General features: G+C 38.2%; 1 protein-coding gene across 1 annotated transcript in view; it reads right to left on the bottom strand.

Annotated features, from left to right (window-relative positions):
• MTM1 (myotubularin 1) overlaps positions 1-20,587 on the bottom strand; it is a 29,828-nt gene extending 9,241 nt beyond the window's left edge. Inside the window, exons 1-8 of the mRNA XM_010133726.1 lie at positions 20,523-20,587; positions 19,538-19,610; positions 17,937-18,031; positions 16,821-16,931; positions 15,799-15,900; positions 6,044-6,127; positions 4,642-4,791; positions 2,645-2,833 (exon numbers count right to left, since the gene is read on the bottom strand). Of these exons, the coding sequence (XP_010132028.1) occupies positions 2,645-2,833; positions 4,642-4,791; positions 6,044-6,127; positions 15,799-15,900; positions 16,821-16,931; positions 17,937-18,031; positions 19,538-19,610; positions 20,523-20,585 (867 nt within the window). The 5' untranslated portion in view covers positions 20,586-20,587. The remainder of the gene's footprint in view (positions 1-2,644; positions 2,834-4,641; positions 4,792-6,043; positions 6,128-15,798; positions 15,901-16,820; positions 16,932-17,936; positions 18,032-19,537; positions 19,611-20,522) is intronic.
• Positions 20,588-20,803: the final 216 nt, after the last annotated feature.

Raw genomic sequence — 20,803 nt, 5'->3', positions numbered from 1 at the left:
GAACAGTGCATTAAGTAAAGCACATGGCTACAAGGACATTAAAGTTGCCCCAGCTAGCCTTGTTCCTCATTTAAAAATTAAGAATCTTAGATTCTGCCTCTAAGAAGCAAAGTAGTAATAACACTAAAGTTTACTTAAAAGTTACTTTTCTAACATTAAATTTTATTGAAGTCGAAACATATATTTAGATTGTCAAGAAATTAAAGAGCCACATAAGTAAAAGGTCTATTCCACTGCTGCTCTCTCAAAACACTTAATCACCACCACAGCAGAGGATGAGCCTGGTGACAAAAGGAAGCAGAAAAACCACATGTATTTTAGGACACAGTGCCACTGTTGAGATTTTCGGAGGACAGCTGCAAAACCCACAGCATTTCCTGCAGACAGCAAAATTATGACATGCCATGAACTGTGATGAATAAGTTGTTTTTGTAAGCCATTATAGCCACAACTACACATCAAACAACAACCAAAAGTACGGTATAGCCTTTCCCCATTAGTGTCACCTATATTTCTGTACAGTAGCACAGTATCTCTGTTCTGTGCTCTACCTCCTTCCTTAGATGCGGGGGTATTCTCAGAGCTGCCAGGTTCTGGGCTAAAACAAGTCATGACTGCATTTTTCTCTTTCCTTTGAGTATTATGAAGTCCTGGCGAGGAACACTGTAACTCTAGCATCAGGGATGCTGCAGCTTCAACTCACTGTGTGGTCTTGACTTGGTCTTGAACAAAGCTCACAGGAACACCAAGTAGCGTAGCCTGAGATTTTGCTTATACTAATCTTCACAGCCATTCAAGAAGACTTTTTGCCACACTGACCACATTGGCTTGCACTTTGTACGTCATTGTCCCTCAAACCCAGAATTTCATCCTACTGCTTTTACTGCTATGATTAAGTATTTCACATTTAGACTTGCCAGGAGTCAATTAAAAACACAAGGGTGAAATGCACAGACCATTTTAAAAAGCTGAAACTCTTCTTCAATAAGTACAGGTGTATAAAGTTTGGATATAATACATCTTTGAAACAAATGGGGTAAAAAATTGAGTTTGTCCAAAAACTGCGGAAAAATTGAAGGTAATGTAAGAATTTACATTCCTTCCACAAGGCAATCAGAAGGATTACATGTTTTGTTCACCTGTAAAAATTCAGTGTCAGGATAATGCAATTTGTAGAGTAAAATGCAAGCAATTGAGACAGACCCTCAAAATACAAACCATCAGAATAAACCCCAGCCAAACAACCCATAGGATAGAGTCTCTGAAAGAAGCGTGCTATACCAAAGAAAAAAATAAAGTCTTATTTCTTGCTTAATAAATTACATTCTGTATTATAAAGAAGAGGGCTATAAAGGTACAGGTGCATGCTTTTAAGTTGCACAGAGCTAAACACTAACATTATCATCCCTCTTGAATTCTGAAGCAACATTTGTTCCATACAAACCTCCTAGAGGCAGTTTTGCCATTTCATACCCCTTTCAGCACAAACACTGAAGAGGACTCATTCCAGTAAATTAGTGTTCATTTTATGCCAAAAAACTATTCAGAAGCTAGAATTCCTTCTCTCCCAGATAAGCACACCCATCACTAAGATCTCAAACTCTCCTGAGCTTGTGAATCTCATGCTCTTTGCTGTGCAGCCACACAGCTTCACTAGAAAGTACTGAAGAGCATGTCCACTTCACTTGTGCTTAAAGTTCAGTGGGTAAGGGACTATCCTAGACATGGAAGGAGTGAAGTTGGTACGTCCTCATATGAAAAAACTTAGGTCCTTCACTAGGCTTTTCACATAAACATGAAGCACACCCATGTCTGCTGTGCCAAATGCAACACCAACACATTGTGACCGCCTTTATCTGGGCCTCACTGGAGCTGAGGGAGTGCAGAGGAGAAATCAAAGCACAGAGACACCTTTTCTTCTTGAAAGGTTGGGGCAGATGATCTGTCCCCCTTCCAACCTGGGCTGTTCTGTGATTCTGATCCCATTGAGGCTTTGATTGCAGATTAGCAAAGAAACACTCACTTTGTCAGATGGGAATGCTAATTCTGTTACTGTACTTAACAACTACAGGCATCCAGGGAAGAATGGGTAACCAGGTACCCAAGATCATACCCCCACTGCTGTTTAGAGTGCAACTCCCCGAATTAACTTATTCATCACTTTTTATTTGCTGGATGCCTGGATAGGTCTGAAGTGACTCATGTAATGGTTAGGAGGAAACAAACAAAGGATGCCTGTCAGCGGGCTTGGCTTTATGCACACAGCCATTCCAGGACCGAATTTTCCTAGAAGATACGGAGCAGAACTGCGGCTTGCACAGACATGACATGTCAATCCAACAGAGGACATGTTCTACAGCTCAGCTTACATCTACCTCACAGAGTGTAGTCATATCTGATTTCAGTCCCGTGCCAAGATCTGCGCTCGACTGGTAACAGACAGGGTAAAGTGTGTCTGGAAATCCACACATGGTCCTGAAACCCTGCTCATGACCTGCTTTAGGCACTCACATCCTTTAGCTTCAATATTTGATAATTTAAATTTTATCTACATTAAGGTTATTACTGTTCCCAAAAACCTCACAGAAAACTAAGTCTCCTCCCCACCCCCTTTTACAAATAAGACTATTAAGCATCTGTTTACCTTGTTTGCAACTGCATTGACATTGGGTCTAGCATCATAGATGGTCAGTTTTGAGATCTGCCCATTAGCCTCCCTGATGATATCAAGGTATCTCTCATCATCTTTATTCCGCTTGCCACTCATTCCAACAAGAGGTTGACTGCAGCGCATAATAACAGCTTGAGTCTCTGGATGAATCCATGACAGAACCTAGTCACAGTTAAACACACATTAGATGAAATACATTTATTAAAAAAACCATAACTTTAAAATTTTTTTACATAGATAATATGAAAATTTACACTTATTTTTCAGAAAGTAAACCCCAGACATCTCAACGGCTTCCACTTTAGTCTTAACAACAATAATGATCTTTAAACCTAGCAACAATAATAATAATACTCTTTAAGAGAGTTCATTCTCTTGTATATTTAACTCTTATTGAAATTATATTTACCCGTATAATCCAGTGTATTTTAGTATGTTCTTAAAAGTGTTAGGTTGTACAAATAACTCTGAAAAGCAAACTGGAAACAAACATGGCAACGCCTGAAACTCAGAAATGATTCAGAAGAATGAACTCATTGCAGAAACAGTGACTAAGATGCTCCAATTCTAAAAGAACAACTTTTTCCTTTTTTTGGATAAGGAAGGGAAGTTGAACCTTTCTGCAGTATCTTGAATGTTTCCACTTCTCTTTAAAGTACACTTTGTTCCTCAGCCCTTGTCACAAAGAGGAGGCAGTGGAGCAGAGCCCATGACGCCTTTGTGGTTCTGAGCCAGAGGGGACGTCACCACAAACAAGAGAAAGTGAGCTCCCAGGAAAGAGATTGCATTGCAAGAGATTAAAGACAAGCACCCCAAAAAGCTGGCAAAAACTTCATCACTGAAGAATATTAGAAACAGTGTTCTCACCAGTCGGAAAGTTGTAGAGTGAAAGAACATCAGAGTTAAAAAAAAAAAAAACAACCCTCAGGACATCTTCACTCCGGAAACAGAACCCTTAGTTGTGTATCTACAAACAAGCCCTGTCAGTGTATGTGTGGGTGAGTATGATTGGTTATTTCCTGACAAGAATAAAATTACTATTACCAAGGAAATTACTCTCACTGTACCGGCTTACAAAAGCCCTGTTATGAATTCTGAGATGACAGAGAAGATACAGCTAGGTTGCAAGACTGATACACACACACACGCACTACGTATTTAATACACTTTATGTATTACACATGTGTATATATAGTCCATTTCTAATTACATGCCTAGCCTGTCAGTAAATACAGTATCTAATATTTATCCTACTGAGTTTCCCATCTGCTTGAAATTAACTGAGATTGAAAGCAGCTTTCTGATAGCAGCTAAGAATCCAGCACCTCTTCTGAGTTTGCCAAATTAAAGCATTAGTAAAACCAGACTGTATTGTGATAGAAATTAATATTTTATATAATGTTGTAAAGAGCTGATACATAATAATTCTTTTACCTCAAAAGTTTAGTTACAGAAATACACCCGAAAAGTCAAACAGGTTTATCTTAAATTCCACAGTTACATTTAAAGGACTAAAAAGCTCAAGAATTCACCTCAGAGACTATACGTGAGGTCTTATTTTAGGACTGACCATTGGAACTCTGTTTAAGTGCCACGTGGTTTGCTTAGGAGGTGAACATTTGCTATCACTTTTTATGCGCGTCCAACGACAGCCGACAGAGCAGTACAGATGGCAGTCCGGGCGCATACTTCATTCAGAAAAGGGAATCTGCAAGCTGGCAGTTGTTACTAGAAAAGTCAAGTCAAACCCAACAAAGTTGGAATGGGTGATTGTTGTGGGGGAAAAACGGAAATGTGGCTTGGCCAAGACACTAGTTTCAAGCAGAAAAAACCACCAGCCAATCACAACTCTGCTGCTGTAACCACTTCCAAAAAAAAGCACCCTCTGTGTTGTGTTCAGCAGAAAGTTGTTTGGATGCATACTTACAACTAGCGACACTACAGGGTAACTTCCATCACATGATACTCACCGGGATTCTGTTCCGGGACCTAAAGGCAGCAACTTTCTTGAGATCTTCATCTGTTGCATTATACGGCACTACTAAGAGTGACGGATATGTGTCACACAGTCCATAGTGTTCATTAATAAACGTGACTCGCCACCGTTCATTAGGCAGTCCCTAAAAGGGAACACGCAGTTTTCCAATGAACAAATAGTTATTCTGCTGTTGAATTTTACATGACATTATGGCCACATGGTGGCAACAACCTACCAATTTAATCTAACTACAGCACTGATTCAGGACAATAGAAGACACAAAGATTACCAGACCACACAAAACAGCTCGTTGCTGATGGATTCACAGCCTTAAACAACTGCAGAGCTATCTCCTGTACTCTTACATACACAAGCCTATTCTTACAGCAAGTTTCAAAACAATTATTAACACTAGTAGATATATTTCTTCAACTGTGAGAAGAAGATTGCCTCTCTCTCCTCCCTCCCAGCTCTTGCCTTTCCACTTTGCCTGCTGAAAAGAGACTACAGTCCTGAGAAGACAGGGGGAGGAAGTCTCATTGCAACCCTTCTTCCCCATAGCCTGATAGTACCTTCAGGTTAAAAATAGGGTTCAGGGTAGCCTTCTTACCGAGAAACAAGTTTTAGCTGCAGTCTGTTCAGGAAGGCATTTCACAAACAGCAGTCAGGAAACTGAGAAAGCCTGATAAGCCCTACACACACACGCACACACAGTGAGGTTTGTGTGGGTGGTTGTATTTTACCTTTTTTGGGTCTTAGGCCTCTAAACCTTGAACCAGAAAACTATAGAGGAAAAAAAATAATCTAAGGAAATCCTTATTGTTTGGTATTTAATTATTTTGTAAAAAGTATGACTTTAAAAAAATACATACATACAAAAATAAATTGCCTAAAAGACATTCTAAAATTAAATGTATCATCTTCTTTCACTGACATTTTTTCCAAAATCACCTAAAGAGCAAGCTACAATACTGGTAGGCATATAAATAACTTCCGTAAAGCAAGGCTGTTTCTAACATAAGCTGCTTTTTCTTTTTTCCTTCACTTCAGGAAGAAGTAGACCAAATCAAAGAACAAATCAAATCTATATTTAGGATACTCTAGTTACATAGTTGGCACATCCTCCCCACCCCCTGCTCATTCAACAGTGACACATTGTGAGCGGTATCAATAACTTCCTTCAATGAGCAAAGACTGCCTTCCTGTGACATCCTATTTTTTTTTAAAGGTTCCAGCATTTTCTTTTCTTTACACTTTTCAAGTTGTACTTCCATCTTCTTCCATTCCCAGCTCCCCTCACAAAAGAGCTGATAAGAGAAATGTAGAAACAATAATTCCTCTATGTACATTGTCAGGCATGAAAGCACCAGGCAACCGCATCTTCAGTAACTCACTTGTCTCCTGTATTCGGCCATGGGATTGTACACCATCCATCCATTCTCAGAAAACTTCTCTTCATTTGCAAATGCAAAAAAAGGCTGGAGGATATAAAAGAAGCTTATTACACCAAACTCTGAAAGTGGCAAATACAAGGGCTCATCATAGTTATATCCTACTGCCTGCCACAGAACAGGACTGGCTTTTTCATGCCAGCCCCATTCTCTTCATTTAAATCTGGTATTTATAACGCTGTAAAGCAAAGAGCAAAAAGTAACAGTGCAGATCTGCTAATGAATTAATGAAAATGTGACAATAGTTAAGAAGTGGCAAAATCATTAAAAAATTACAAAGTTTAAATGGTTGGATTCTTTTACTATTAGGAAGTTGAAATGTTTTTAAATAGTTTATATCAGTTTACTTCCTGTATTCCACATCCTCACACCAAATAAACTAACGTCTTCTCACCAAAATTTCTCCAGTTGTTACAACTGCAATTACTACAGAAAATACTAAATGCTACATTGCAAGTGTTAGAAGGGTTAAATTGCTATTCATTGCCATTGGGAAGCATTCTTCTTTCTGCATCCCCTCCCCAGCTGATCCTCACTACCAGAAATCCAGTTTACTGTAAAAGTCCACGAAAATTAATACGTTGCCATTTAAAATGAAACAAAATATGTTAAGTTACACCATCTACTTCTCTCTTGCTTTGTTGCTCCTTCTCAAGACTCATTTACACAAGATAGCATTCTGACCCAGGATTCTGACAACTTTCTCACACCTTTTAGCTTCCTGCTCCTGTCAACCAATTCCAAGAGCACTGTATTACCTAACTAACCCCCTTTTTCCTGGGTTTGATTTTACAGTTTATGATGAAAGCAAAAGTAATGTTTATTTTAAGAACCTCCTTCATTGAGAAAACTGATTTTGGTGTCTTATGGATTCTTTAGATGTCAACTGGAGCATTAAACTTAAGCTGTTTCAAATAAAAGAAAATGCAGAAGCTAATCCTGACCTAAGTGAGCGGCAGCAGCCAGAGCAGAAAGAATTCAGGAGCCCATCGTAGCTCATTTGTAACAAAAGAGCTGAAAGTTTCCTAGCTATCCAAAGACTTTAAAAAAAGAAATCGAGTGCTAAACTGAACATCCCAAACCTGTATCATTTTCACAGGTGTAGACCTGAACTAAGCACAAACACAGAAAACCTGGCAAGTGAGAAAAAAAAAACCCAAACCAACACAGTTCTAATGTGCCACGATGAGATGTACAGAGGTAAGGCAACACTTCGTAACTGCACCACAGGCCCAGGTAGAAGTTTCTCTAGATCTTACCAAGGCAGACCCTAATGGCCCAAGAGAATTCTAGCCTAAAACGATACAACAATTTGATCAGCGGACAGCTCTAATCAGAACACAAAACTGAATCCCTTCAAAAGGGGGAGGTTTTTCCTCATGTATTTCAAATCAGTTATTAAAGGACATTACTGCTCACGCATGATACTTTATCCCACTAGTTAGAGAAATTGGAATATTGAATTAAAGCAGTGTTTTAGAGCAGGTACATCCATTGGCACATTTTCAGAAGGAAACAATGCATTCCCAAGCTGTGTTTTCAGAACATCTTCACAATTTTTGAAGGGGTAGGCCTTCACTGTAAGCAAACTTAATGGATTCTTCTGACTAAACTGCTATCAAGTAGGATGGAGAGAGAGATGAAGACAGGAAAAGGAAAGAGATGGATATCAACTGTATCAGGAGAAAAAACAACATTCCACTAGAAGCAGACGCAAGTATCAGATGTCAAGCAGAAAAACTGATAAAGGTTGTTTAATTGCAAACTAGGAACATCTCTAAAGCAGCAGATGCAACTGATTTGCTGAACTATTAATAAACATGTACACACAAGAACCATCCCCTCCTCCCCAAAAGAATTTGCTATATCCCGAAAAGCAACTATGCTAAGAATTCACCAAGGAACCAGAGACAAAGGAGAATCTTCGAAACAGCAGAAAACAGAAACACTGGAATCCTAACAGGTCACCGAAAGGATGCCTCAAAGGCAGGAGGAGTATGTTACTTAAGTTGCTACTTACTGCAAGTTTCCTGGTGAGAAATTAAAAGTTACCCAGCTTAAGTCCTTTTAGGGAAATACATGAGTTTATTACAGTGCACTGCAATAGCTATTACATGGAAGATGTCACTGGTAAAAATAAAGAAGCTGCTGCTCCCAACTAGAAATAAACGAATGGCAGCTATGCTGCTCATGTCACCCACAACATCGTCCACGAGAACTCAGATGGAAAAGTGTTCTTTGTTTTTACCTTTTAAAAACCAGGGTTAAATTTACAATGCATGAGGAGGTGATAGACAGAATCCTTTCTGAAAGAACAGTGTCCTACTATGTACAGCATGTGTCATATGAAACACTTAGCTACCGCAGCTGCTACAAAAGATTTCAGTCTCCCAACCCACAACTATTAAAGCTGACAATTAAGTTTCATCAGTTCTGTTGACGTTCCAGGTAGTGCAAAATACACCTGTATTGCTCAAGGGAAAAAAAAAAAAATTAGTAGCATGGATCAAATGGCAAAAATCACAATTCTAACACTAATCAGAACTCTACAATGAATGCGAAGGTGTACAGAGCAAAGTTTGGACTTACATTTTATATAAGGGATTCAGAGAAAACTCTTGAGGTATACTCCAACAACTATGCAAAAATTAGCAAGATCTAAAAACCTGAAGACTAAAAATTACTTTTCTTCTGCAAGAGTTGGCCGAATTGTAAAAAAAACTTATATACCTGCATTTATATGTCCCCATTGTATACAGACTGCACAGTTAATCTTGTTAGCACTGAAAGTCTCACCCATTGTACAAAAGAGATTAAAGTTCTGAATCCTGCCCCCACCACCTCCAACAGCCTTTCACTTAAGACCTTGTATTTCAAGTCTCGAAATGTTCTGTGACAATGGCCTGAACTTTAGTCCTGGCTAAATGCTAGAAGTCTGAAATAAAGCAACATCCCCACCGTACCTTAGGCCTGTCTCTCAAAACAACATACACAAAACAATATATAATGCAATTTCAAAGAGTAATAATGCTTCCTTTTCCTCTTCCACTGTGACAATCACAGCATGGTTCCATTCAACAATATACAGCTTAAAGTAATTCCTCAACCTAAGATTTTCATACATTCACATCCACTTAAGCGGCTCAGTAGATGAAAGTAAAATCTGTGTAACTCTGTATTCCAACATGACACAGCAGAAGAGGAGCACATGCATTTAAAACTCTGCATACATTTATAGTAATTTCATATGGTTCTATTTAAAGTCAAACTACAGTTTAACTTCAGAGTAACAAGCAACTCCCACTAATGACCATTTATTACTAAGAATCATATACTTAAGCAAACACATGATATATGCTTGGACACAATTTCATTTTCTTGTCAGTACAAGCCACATTTAGCACACATTTGTACATTACTTGTTAGAAACAAAATGTGATAATCAGCAATGTGAAGTAATTTCTATTGAATAACATTTGTTGTTGAATTGGACCTCTTGTTTTTCTGATGCACCAAACTGACAAACCCCATCACAGTGCACAGATCAACATGATAAATACATATTTAGAGTGTTTAAGGGTTTGTTATAGTTCAGGTATGCTTCATATCTGCACTAATGACCCATATAGTCCCACTTTTCTCCTGAATAACCCAAGCATACAAATTATATGCAGTATATTTGTATCTGTATGTTTTGGTTACCTTAACATTAGTGAAGATTTCACATAGCAGTGCTCATAATCTGAATATAATGCCTCAGTGCAGCAGGCAAATGGGACAGAAAGAAATTATGGGAATATGGAACTACACCATTTACAATGTATTCTGCATAGGTTCTCATATCCCTTGACGTAAGATCTGAGAAGTGCTATTTTAGTAAATGTACATGGCTGAGCTTTTTGCGGATATGGGTTCCTTCATATGAGTGCCCCTCACACACACACCTCCCATGTCAAGATGAGGAAAGGGGAGTCACCTCACTGCCTGTAGGCATTTAGTATGGACCAGCTGGGTGTATATTTATATCCTTCAGAGGGCAGAGGAAGGTTGGAGAAGCAAACTACACGACCAGCTGTGGGAATCACATGACTCCACCAAGCAGAATAGCCCTGCCAACCTCTCCGTGGGTCACTATGCACACAGGCGAGCCTTTCAAACCCCAGAGTATAATAAAAAGATGGCCAGTTCCACCCAATGCCTTCTTCACACATCTTTCCTTCCTTCCACATCTGTTACATCCCTGCTAAACCCTTCTCCTCAAACAATAGCTTCAGTACACCGAGGTTCCATCCTAACTTCCTTCCACTCATTTCTTTCTTCCCTCTACACAAAAAATTCCATTCTCTTCTCTCCTTGTTAATTCTGCTTCTCCAACAAAAAGCAGCTCTCCACAACTCCTACTGGACCCAGCCTACTTTTTCCAGGAATTAAATCAACTGCAGCTTCGTTAGATGTGTCTAAATTCAACAAAAATGGTTGGAAATTAAAAAAAAAAACAAAAAACCCTACACACAAGAGACATTCAGGTGCAGAACAATATTGCAGTAAAACAAAAGTGTGTTTTGAGATTTTAGATCATGAACAAGCTTTTTCAAATCAAGAACATATAATCAGAAAGCATAGCTGTGGTTTGTACAGGTATACCTGAGCCAACTCTAGATTAGTTTGGTTGGAAACGGTACAAACGACAGTAGACCTTTCAGGTAGCCTCAGTAAATCAGTGTTTCAGGCAGCGAGCCTGAGCTGGCCTCTGTCCTCTCAGCACCGAGACCAGCTGGCCAAAAGCCACTTGAATAAAGCATAGGTTTACCTTCAGTTATATTGATTACTGTTTTTATCACATCCTGGGTTCAAAGCAGGATAGTTTGCAATCACGTCCCATGTACTGACCATCACTGTTCAAAGTTTGATGGAGATTAGTGCTACATTAACTCCTACTAGTCTATCAGCTAAGTAAAAAATTGGCTTTAAATTCTCTTCAGCTACCATGGAAAATAAAAAGAAGAAATCAAGGAAAGCATTAAAGAGATAAGAAATTAAAAAAAAGTGTAATAAATCACCACTCAGAAAACTTATGGCATGCATAAGTAATGTGGCTTTTCAATACCTGTAGACAAGGTATTGAGACAATGCATCAGTTAAGATTTTTGCAAAAGCAACTTAAAGCATAACTTAATGGAAGCAGGGATTTCATTGCAGACCCATAGTCTAAAAGTAGAAGACTACTGCTTCCCTTTAAAAAAGGCTCTAAAATCTTGTAGCATTTTTGGTAAGCTACTTTTTATGCTTCACTGTGCAAATAATTCTGTTTACTTCCTTGCAGGTGCTAACCCGCCATTTCAACAAGCAGAGTCTCTTTTTCAGTCCTCCTACAGGTTCAGTGCTTGCCTTTAACACTGAATTTATCACACAAATAATATGCGATACACTGGTTGCTCTCAACACAATGTAGTTCTGCAAGATAAAGGAGAGAGCAGCTGCAATCTGACAATACAGTTTGGCAAGCAGTCTATTTACAAAGAGTTACATATTTATTTTTTATGGAATCACAGTACATAAATACGTGTTCTACTTACAAGTGAGCATATAACATATAAACAATTTATTAAATATCTGACCAACCTTCATCCATTACAAAAGGAGAAAGGAGCAAAACTAGAACAAGGTGTCACACACAAGCAAAATCAATTGTTTTTTCTATTTCTAACTTCCTGGTTTATGCTTTTCATACATTAGAAATCACTAAGCTCTTACCCAGTGAAAAGACTGACAGATTCTCACTGTGATTAAAAATAAAAGTATCATTATCCTTGCCTTAAATATATCGTTCCTACAACTCAGCCAGTTACAGCTTACCTGTTAAAAACTAAGGTCAGACATTGTAGTATTTACATAAGTAACTTCTGATCATTTGTGACTATGGTGACCTTACACCATTATTGCACTGCCACTGACACATTGCATTCACAATGAAGCCTCAAGTCAAGTTTGGTTTTTTTCCTCAAAATTAAGTGCTCCATCAGCTAGACACCTATGCCAAGCCCCACTGTCATCTAAAGTCATCTCTGTAGATCCAGTAGCAACAGTGGCATGATCGGACGCTCAGACATTTTACACTACCAGGATAACTAGCTGCCTCAGGAGTGTAAGAGGGCAAAGTCAGACAGCATGACTACCAGTGCCTCTCGTCAAAGCTGGCATTCCCACAGAGCTATCGTGGTTAGAAATAAATACGTATTGTGCAGGTATTATGGTGGCGAATGATCTTATTAAGATTATGATGTGTAGTTTTCAAGATAAAATCAGGAAGTGGAGCAGCTGCTAGACACAAGCTAAACTACAGAGGCTAAATATATCTCACCTTTTGTGGGGTACTACAGACATTTAATTTTGGGGGTTTTTTTGTTTTTTTAACTTTTTAAAAATACTTTCAGCAATTATTTTCTTTCAATAAATATAACTTTGCAATTGCAGTGGAGGATTATGGAGAGCAGCTGTTTGTTCCGTATCAGTTCAGCTACCAGACGAGCTACCGGATTTTACATTATGTTATTGCTCCATTGCTTCAAAGAGATGTGAACCCAACCTATGCTCAAACTGGAGACAGACAAGAATTAGTTTCTGGAAATAAGCACGTAGGATAATATTGAGACACTGACAAACAGTTGTGAACAGACCTGTAATTTATTATAGGCTCTCAAAACACTGTTGTTAGGATGGTAGTGGAGAAAAATCTTGAAAACAGGAAGTACTCTCCTCTCAGAAATAATGTTTTGTCCAAGAGCAGTATAGCATCAAGAAAACAAAGCAAGGCATCTCTAGAAGTTCTTGTTTAGCATCATCTCTAAGGATATGGTTCCAAAATCAGTCAGATAAACTTGACATAAAATATAAAAATACAGATAAAAATCAGGACAGTAAACATTTAGACCTCTATTGCCCTGATGTGCACTTCTGCAGTGGATCAAAGGCATCAAGGAAGCAGTTCCCCAAGGTGGTCTGAGCAAAATTACCAGTTTAACATCGCTAAAAACAGGACACCCCTCTCTTTTCTCTCCTGCCTGCTCCCTGTTCCACTCACATGTCCTCTCTTGCACTGGTTTTGGTGCATACTGATTTCAAACCAGGTCTCCTCAAATTATTAGGAGTGGCACAAGATTAACTCAGAAAACAGAGTATTTTGTGCTGGATAAATGAGCTACATTGGCTTACTCGGTGATTATACAACTGCCAGTTTGGTGTAAGAGGAATAATCAACCAAATGGCTGGAAGGCAGAGAAAAAGAGACCAGAGAAAAGCAAGAGCTCAGCATTTGAGTAGCAGAGGGCTGCCACTTTCACCGAGCTGTCACGTGAAGCCACAGCACATTCTTTATAAAAGACATCCCTGATCAAGCTGGCTGCATGCTCAGTGTTACTGTATGTTCAAAGGAGAAGCCAGGCATACACAGCCCACACATACAGTCACATGCAGACTGTGAAACCTCATTCTAAACCAACCACTGAACCAACCTCATTCACACTCACCCTGAGATGTCCTGAGCCTATCCTCACACTGGGCTAACAAGACTGAGGAAATGACTCAGTTGTAAAGCTTTTAGTTTTTCTCCTTGATTAGTTTTAGTCCCTTCCAGTTCCCTCTCTGGTTCACCATGCAGCCTCCAACTCATGCAGGGAAAACCAAGGCAGGAAAGAACAACCAGGCAGAAAGGCAGGATCGGTTTAAACTGCTTGCTGAAATAGGGTGAAAGCACACCAAAAATATCACACACTTGCTTAGCTCACTAGAAAAAAAGGATGGGTGCAACTTCACGATGTAACATAGGCTCACTTCATTTCACTCAGAGGGTTTAATTTCTCATGGTTATACTGTGCTCCATACACAGCTGAGAGATACAACTCTCCATACTGCCACTATTTTCACAAGTTTTGTGCTTTACTGAATATGAAAGCAAAATTCCCTCTGGCTTGATCAAGCTTTTTGTTATTGAGCGTAACTTTTATTGGCAAGTTACATTCAAAATGGTCCAGGCCATACAATGATGAGCTTTACTAGGTGCACAAATAAAGTAGGAAGGGTCCTACCCCACACGTTACTCACTGCCAGCACTAGGCCAGAACAGCAGGTCCTTTCGGATGAAAAAACCCACTATATGTCCACATCTCATCACCATATTAGTCAAGCCCTGCAGTGGGATTGGACATCATAAAAAAAAAAATCATCCCACAAGGGACTCTACGTTAGTTACAACTTAATTTGTCCACATTCACTACATGCAAAAACACATGAATCACAGAATTATCTGGTTGGAAAAGACCTTTAAGATCATTGAGTCCAATCCTCAATGTAAGGGAAAAAAATAAACTTTTCACTGTGGGAATGATTAAATATTGGATGAGCTAGCCTAGAGACACGATGGAATCTACCTCACAGGAAATACTCAAGACTAGGCTTGATCATGCTCTGGATTACCTAACCAAAGGCCCTACTTGCAACAAAAGCCCGGACCAGATGATTCCAGAAGCCCCTTTTGACTTAAACTTCTTTATAAATTGGTATTTCTACATATAGCTTTCTCTCTCTTTTCTGTCATCCTTTTGAAGTCCAGATATCCTGTTATGCTTTCAATCATTCTCTATTGTAAAGTGCATAAAATGCCAGCAGTAGAGTTGGAGATACATTCACTTCTACAACGGTTTTCTTAGTGAGTGCAACTCCTCAAACCTACCCAAATGCAGAAACCTCGGCTTCATTTCTTAAGACTATTCATCAACATTACAAAATATTCTAAGAATTTAATTTTCCTTTTGCTTTCATTCCACAGACTGTTTGCATACAGAATGCAAAATTTTTGCAAAAAAGTTTTAAAGAATTAAATGATTATAGTGTACAGCCCATTGGTTGATATTTATCTTCAGAGAAGGAAATAAGATTCTTGCCGCAGCCTCATATACACAAGAATTCTCTGAACAAAATTCTAAAAAATTCATAGCAGAAACTTCCAATATTTTGTGAAGACACCTCTTATATAATTATCCTAAATGAAAGTACCCCAAATAAATGTAAACCAAATTTTACAAAAGACAAAATAAAGCATTTGCTAAAGAGATGTCAAAATGATCCATGAAGCACAGTACACAGATTATGGCAAAGAAACGGAAGATAACAGTTAATGTCATTGTCGCTCAATTCCTTCCATAAGGCGTTTTTTCAACCTGAAACCAATCTGTGTAAATTCATTACTATACTAGCTGCCTGTTACATTTTTCATCAGTTTCATCAGTAAAACAAGCATTGTCTTACCATGTCGTCTTTTCCTGAAGTAAAACTCTTGGTGATTTGTATTTGTCATTGCCTTGGAGACTGCCCTATAGTTTAACGTTTTCAAGAAATCAAGGCATGTATTTCCTAGTTAAGGGGGATAACTTGCAGTCTCTAAGCAATGAGATCTGTATGATCAGAGGTGCTCACTAGTTTACCTGAAGTATAGCACACAGCACCCATAATTTTACAAATACATATATGGAAGTGTTACAAATATACAAAATAAAAGCAGTAATTCTCTTTAGTTTATGCTGACACCAGATTCTTTGGTTATTCTTTTTAAGCAGCCATGCTTCCATTAGTAGGTCAAACAGTTAAAGCTATTCGGCAAGAATTCTGCATTAGAACTCAATAGCATAAACGACGCGACTTACCAAGTTATGTGACTGGGGAAAAGCATGTTTGGTGAGGACTTCAAATATATCTCTTCTACTGTGCCCTTCTTGTTTTAATGCAAACCGTAAATTTCTCATATCCTAAAACAAAGACATTATCTTAACTGAACCAAAGCAGTAAGATACTTTTATCTGATGTACAAATCCTGTATTACACACTAAACATGATTTAGAATCTGCTCGCGACACACCTCAAACCATTGTGAACGTTCAGTTTTACTTCTTATTCCATAAAACAGAACAGAGCATATATATATAAATAAAGCAGAACTATATTCCGTGTGGTGCAAACGCTGCTTTGGCATAAAGCCATCAGAAACAACCGTGTTTGATTCACTAAAAAGTCTTGTGGGCTATTGAATGTTTGCAGGATGGGAGCTACTCTGTTTTCAAAACAAATATTTGCCAATAATCTGTCTGGACTACATTGTCTCTAGCTAGTTTCTCATCACTAATGTAAAAAATAAGCAATTTGTGCATTAACTACTAAGAATCAAATACATATAATACTCTGTTAATGAGTCAACTAAATAATCCTGGATTACCCACTGGGAACTCCCCATATTTTTTTCATGGCAACAGTTTTTTTGTGAGACTAAGGAATTGGAGATAGCTGTTACATATGCTTTTCAATGACTTTACAGCTTACAAATCCCCCATTTGAGGTGTTCTTCAAATATCTTAGAATTACAAAAAAAATTACTTTTAGAATAAATGAAATAATGAAGCAATGCAGGAATAATGCCCTAAAATAAGACTACTGTGCAAAACCTCTTGTCAATTAGTGATTTGGAAAGGAACACCAATCCTTCTCCTCCCATGCAAAGTTGATGTTTAAACAGCCCTTCAGAGAAAAGATACTGTCCTGAGCAGCCCCCCAAAAAACCTCTTTTCAAATTCAGCTGTAAGGAACGTGTGTATTTTCAGTCCTATAAACAGGCAAGCAGTGAGAAAGAGAATGTCTAGATTTCATTTCCTATTGATTTATTGGATAGTCTTACTTTACAGGTTATATCTAATCCATAAGAGTTCTCTCCTCTGCTTGAAGCTCCTCCCATTTTTTCAATTCTTGAAATTACACCCAATGGTACATTCAATACCACAACAGGATCCTGCAAGGGAAGATTGAGTAAGGAAAAGATTAATCTGAGAAGAAGGCTCAAGCAAAACGTTCTTATGCATTCTAGAATAGAAAGGAGACATGAAATACACACAGGAAGCAAAAGTGTGCTTTTGCATTTGATTGAATCTCCCTCCCAATACATTATGAAATCTGTACAGTCACTGCACAGCCAGGAACATCAGCCAATTTAACATGAAACAAAATGCTTAATGCCTAATACAGCATGCAGGGGAAAAAAGTGGCAACACCCTAAAAGATGCTTTCTCCTACGTACTCCTGACGGCCTCTGCTTGCTGACACTGCTTTCTATACAGATTAAAGTAGAACCCAATGAAAGGGGGATTACTAGCAGAATTGGCCGCAACCAGAAAGACCTCAGTTCAGTACTTCTAAAAACTTATTCAAAAAAAAAGAAAAACGAAACAGATAACAAGTGCATTTTATTCTCTTTCATGTTGCTGCTTAGCAAACACACGCCCTCCACCCACATGAGGTTCTATTGATCAAAGTATTTATTTCCAACAGCAAGGACAATCAAAATCTTGGTTTACTGATAGTTATTTTAACAACTGTTGCACATGATTAGTTGTTGCCCTTGATCTGTCACAGAGTAAGTGCAAAGGGAACAGATATCAAAAAAGCTCCAACGGACAAAAGATAAAGGTATCACTTCAGCATGATCAAATGGTAATTTTACCAGGCAAAAATCACACTTTTACAACATACTTAACTTTGAAGAACTTCCATTTTTATATGGATTTCTCAGTTGCACAAAGGCAATTACTATCTAGTCATTACACAATTAAGATATGGTTATTACAAACATTACAGACCATTCCACGTAAAAACCCTCCCATGCAATTCCACAGGCGTATGTGTGCCAAAAATAAAACAAATGAACTGGCCATAAAATAAATCAAAGGCGGTGAGGGTGAAGGGAAGGGGCTTTAAAGTCAGCTCATCCCACAGAAGTAATTGTGGCATATTTACTCACATTTTCCACACTTCTTAGGTACAGCCTGTAGTTTGTGATGTACACTCTTCCTTTAACGGGGCCATTAAACGGACACATATAAATAACATCCTTGTCTGTAAGAAATGCAGCATTTCTTAAGATTGCGAAAGAAAAAAAATCAGAGCTCAGGACAGCAGCAGTTAAGTAGTAGTAAAACAGAGACAGCTGCACTCATAAGAGCCACTCAGAGATGAATGAATTTAAAAAGTAATAAATCTGAATGCTGTCCACTTGAATTACTAAGAAAATGGGAAAGTTTCATATACTAAACTTGCCCAAATTAAATCAGCAGATTTCAGTTTCCTTCCTAGTTACATTTGTGGTGTTCTCTCTCAGCACAATGTGGCAGAGGGCAGGACATAGAACAGCGAGTAGATTTAAGTCCTCTCTGTGACTGCTGAAGCAGGCTATTCACTATCCCAGAACAAACACATTCTCCTGTTGATACTATTAACATCTTTCAGTGCTCTGTAACCAATTTGGCATTGAAGATTCTTAAGCGTTCAGGGAATTCACCAACCTGAAGAGAAACGTTCCTTTTCAATTTGAGGCAATCAAACACAGACTGGGCATCAGCAGTGTTTCAGCAACGACAGTATCAAAATTACTACTAACACATACTACTCTAAAAAGAAAGATTTAACCAAAGCAATGCCATTAAAGACTTAAGAAAAACACCACAAACCACCTATTTCTCCCTGTCCACTCACTTATCTCCCTGTCCACTTATTTATCTGCCTTCCACAACAAGCACCCTCCTTTCAGCATGCTGCCCCAGAGCACAGGTATTTTTCATAAGGTTCACATCAAACATCAGTCTTAGTCCCATACCGTCTCCCTCATGCCTTCCCCACAACTGCCCTCTTTAAAAACCTAACTACTTCCTCTGAACCACCACATTGGTTTCACATCAGCCAATCTTGTTTAAAAAACCCACCTAAGAAATACTCAGGCAGGGGGAAGGGAGATGCTTCACAAATACAAGACAAATCACCTTCAGATAGACTCTGATACCTCAATGCAAACTTCCATGAGTTGAAGGCTCCATTCCAGGAAGAGCCTCCATTCGGTCAGAAACCACTGAACACAATACATTACTCTTCCTTACACTACAACATTAATGTATGTAAAGGTTAGCAAGCACATAGTAGCTACGCGCATGCCGTGTCATGTCAAGAGCGCCTAAGATTGAACTTAGGGTAGTCAGCTTGGACTAAGGTTCCTTCCACAAAGTATCAATAAATGGTGGGTGGCACACAGAATTCTCTTGATTTTAGAAAGCTTGGAGGGACTCTAATTGCCACATATGTGCTATTTAAGTCTGTACATAGAATTATGACCATCCTGATTTGCAGTTTCTTTGTATCGGAGGATCTGCCATGTGTGGAAACCAAGATTTTAAAGACTTGAAAAGTTATTTAAGTAATAGAAAGTCCCTATTGCAATTACTCAAAAAATTCATGACATTTTATCATGACTTACCCCCACCCTCAGCCCACACCAGTCCAAATTATGAAACAATCCAGTACACGCCAGACTTGTAATGACAGAGTGCTTTAGGCAGCTGTATAGCTTCATACCTGTAACTCTAGTCTCTCCTGGCAGACGAGGTATTTCTTCATTGTGTTCCCAGTTAGTTCCATCTTTCAGAGTCTAAAGAAAGACAAGTACAACAGCACATAATATTTTATTTACAAGTCCTTCAAATTCCAGATTAAAAAAAAAAATTCTGAAGGTAATTTCTGCATGGGAAAGAACAGAGTTGTCTACAGCAGAAACCGATGGATTGAACCAAAGCAAGAAGACAGCACTATCCTGAACTGCAACTACTGAACATTTAAAGGTTGAACAGGCTTGAAACATAAGCAATGTTTTAGTCTTTCTCCTTCTAAAAGAATAGTTAATTATATTTGCATTAAATTGGAATTAAATTTCTATACTGTAAGTTCTCTGTAAGTTTTGTGCACTTAATTGTCCAAGTACGCTGAGCTTAGAACAAATCAACTGAAATCACTTAATCAACATACTCACAACTCTTACACACAAACTACTCACTTGTGACTTTCTCTTGTTCAGTAGTTTTTAATAATGATTAATAGAAAATAATCTTCATTTCTGAAGAAATGTTTGAAAAGCTAAATAAAATCTTTGTTTTCTTGCACACCGTTTATATTTTCTTCAGCCATTTAGATGGCTTTAATGTATTTCCCACTACAGATGAACATTTTAAAACCAAGACAGGCAATCAGAACTAGGTGTAACACACCAATTGCAGAACAGAATCTTTCTACAGCAAAGTAGAAAAAAAAATTTTCAATAATATTTCAAAGTAGAAAGCAAGGATAAGAGTAAGTATATTAGAATTGGTTTTAAGGAATTTTAACAAGTTTAACTTGTGATACAGAGAATATTTCACTCATCCACTCTGAGAAACACTTAGTTAAATGTATTACAATTTTAGCAATAAAAATTAGTATAGATATTCAATAAAGTCATTCAAATACAGAAGATAATGATCTCTGGGAGCTCTCATATAAACAAAACCATGAAAAAAGTTACACTCACCCTTTTACTTGAGGGGCTCTCCAAGGAGTTTGAATTATATTTAGGTGTTGATGATGAGGCCATACCGGGTATCTGAAAAGAAAGCACGAACTGGAGATGTAAACTCCCTCCTGGATTACATACTATTTACAAGAGAGATGTTAGACTTTGGAGGTCCACGGGTAGACATCAAGATCTTCCAAGAATGTTTTACAAATTAGTATTGATTTAAAAAATTCCACGATGCCTTTTAATTGAAGGTCACTGTTTAAAAGTGCCCACATCTAACAAGAAATTCATTA

The sequence above is a fragment of the Buceros rhinoceros genome, unplaced genomic scaffold (assembly GCF_000710305.1).
Source record: "Buceros rhinoceros silvestris isolate BGI_N320 unplaced genomic scaffold, ASM71030v1 scaffold12813, whole genome shotgun sequence".
In the NCBI taxonomy this organism is placed as follows: Eukaryota; Metazoa; Chordata; class Aves; order Bucerotiformes; family Bucerotidae; genus Buceros; species Buceros rhinoceros.
This window is presented reverse-complemented; position numbering and strand designations above follow the sequence as displayed.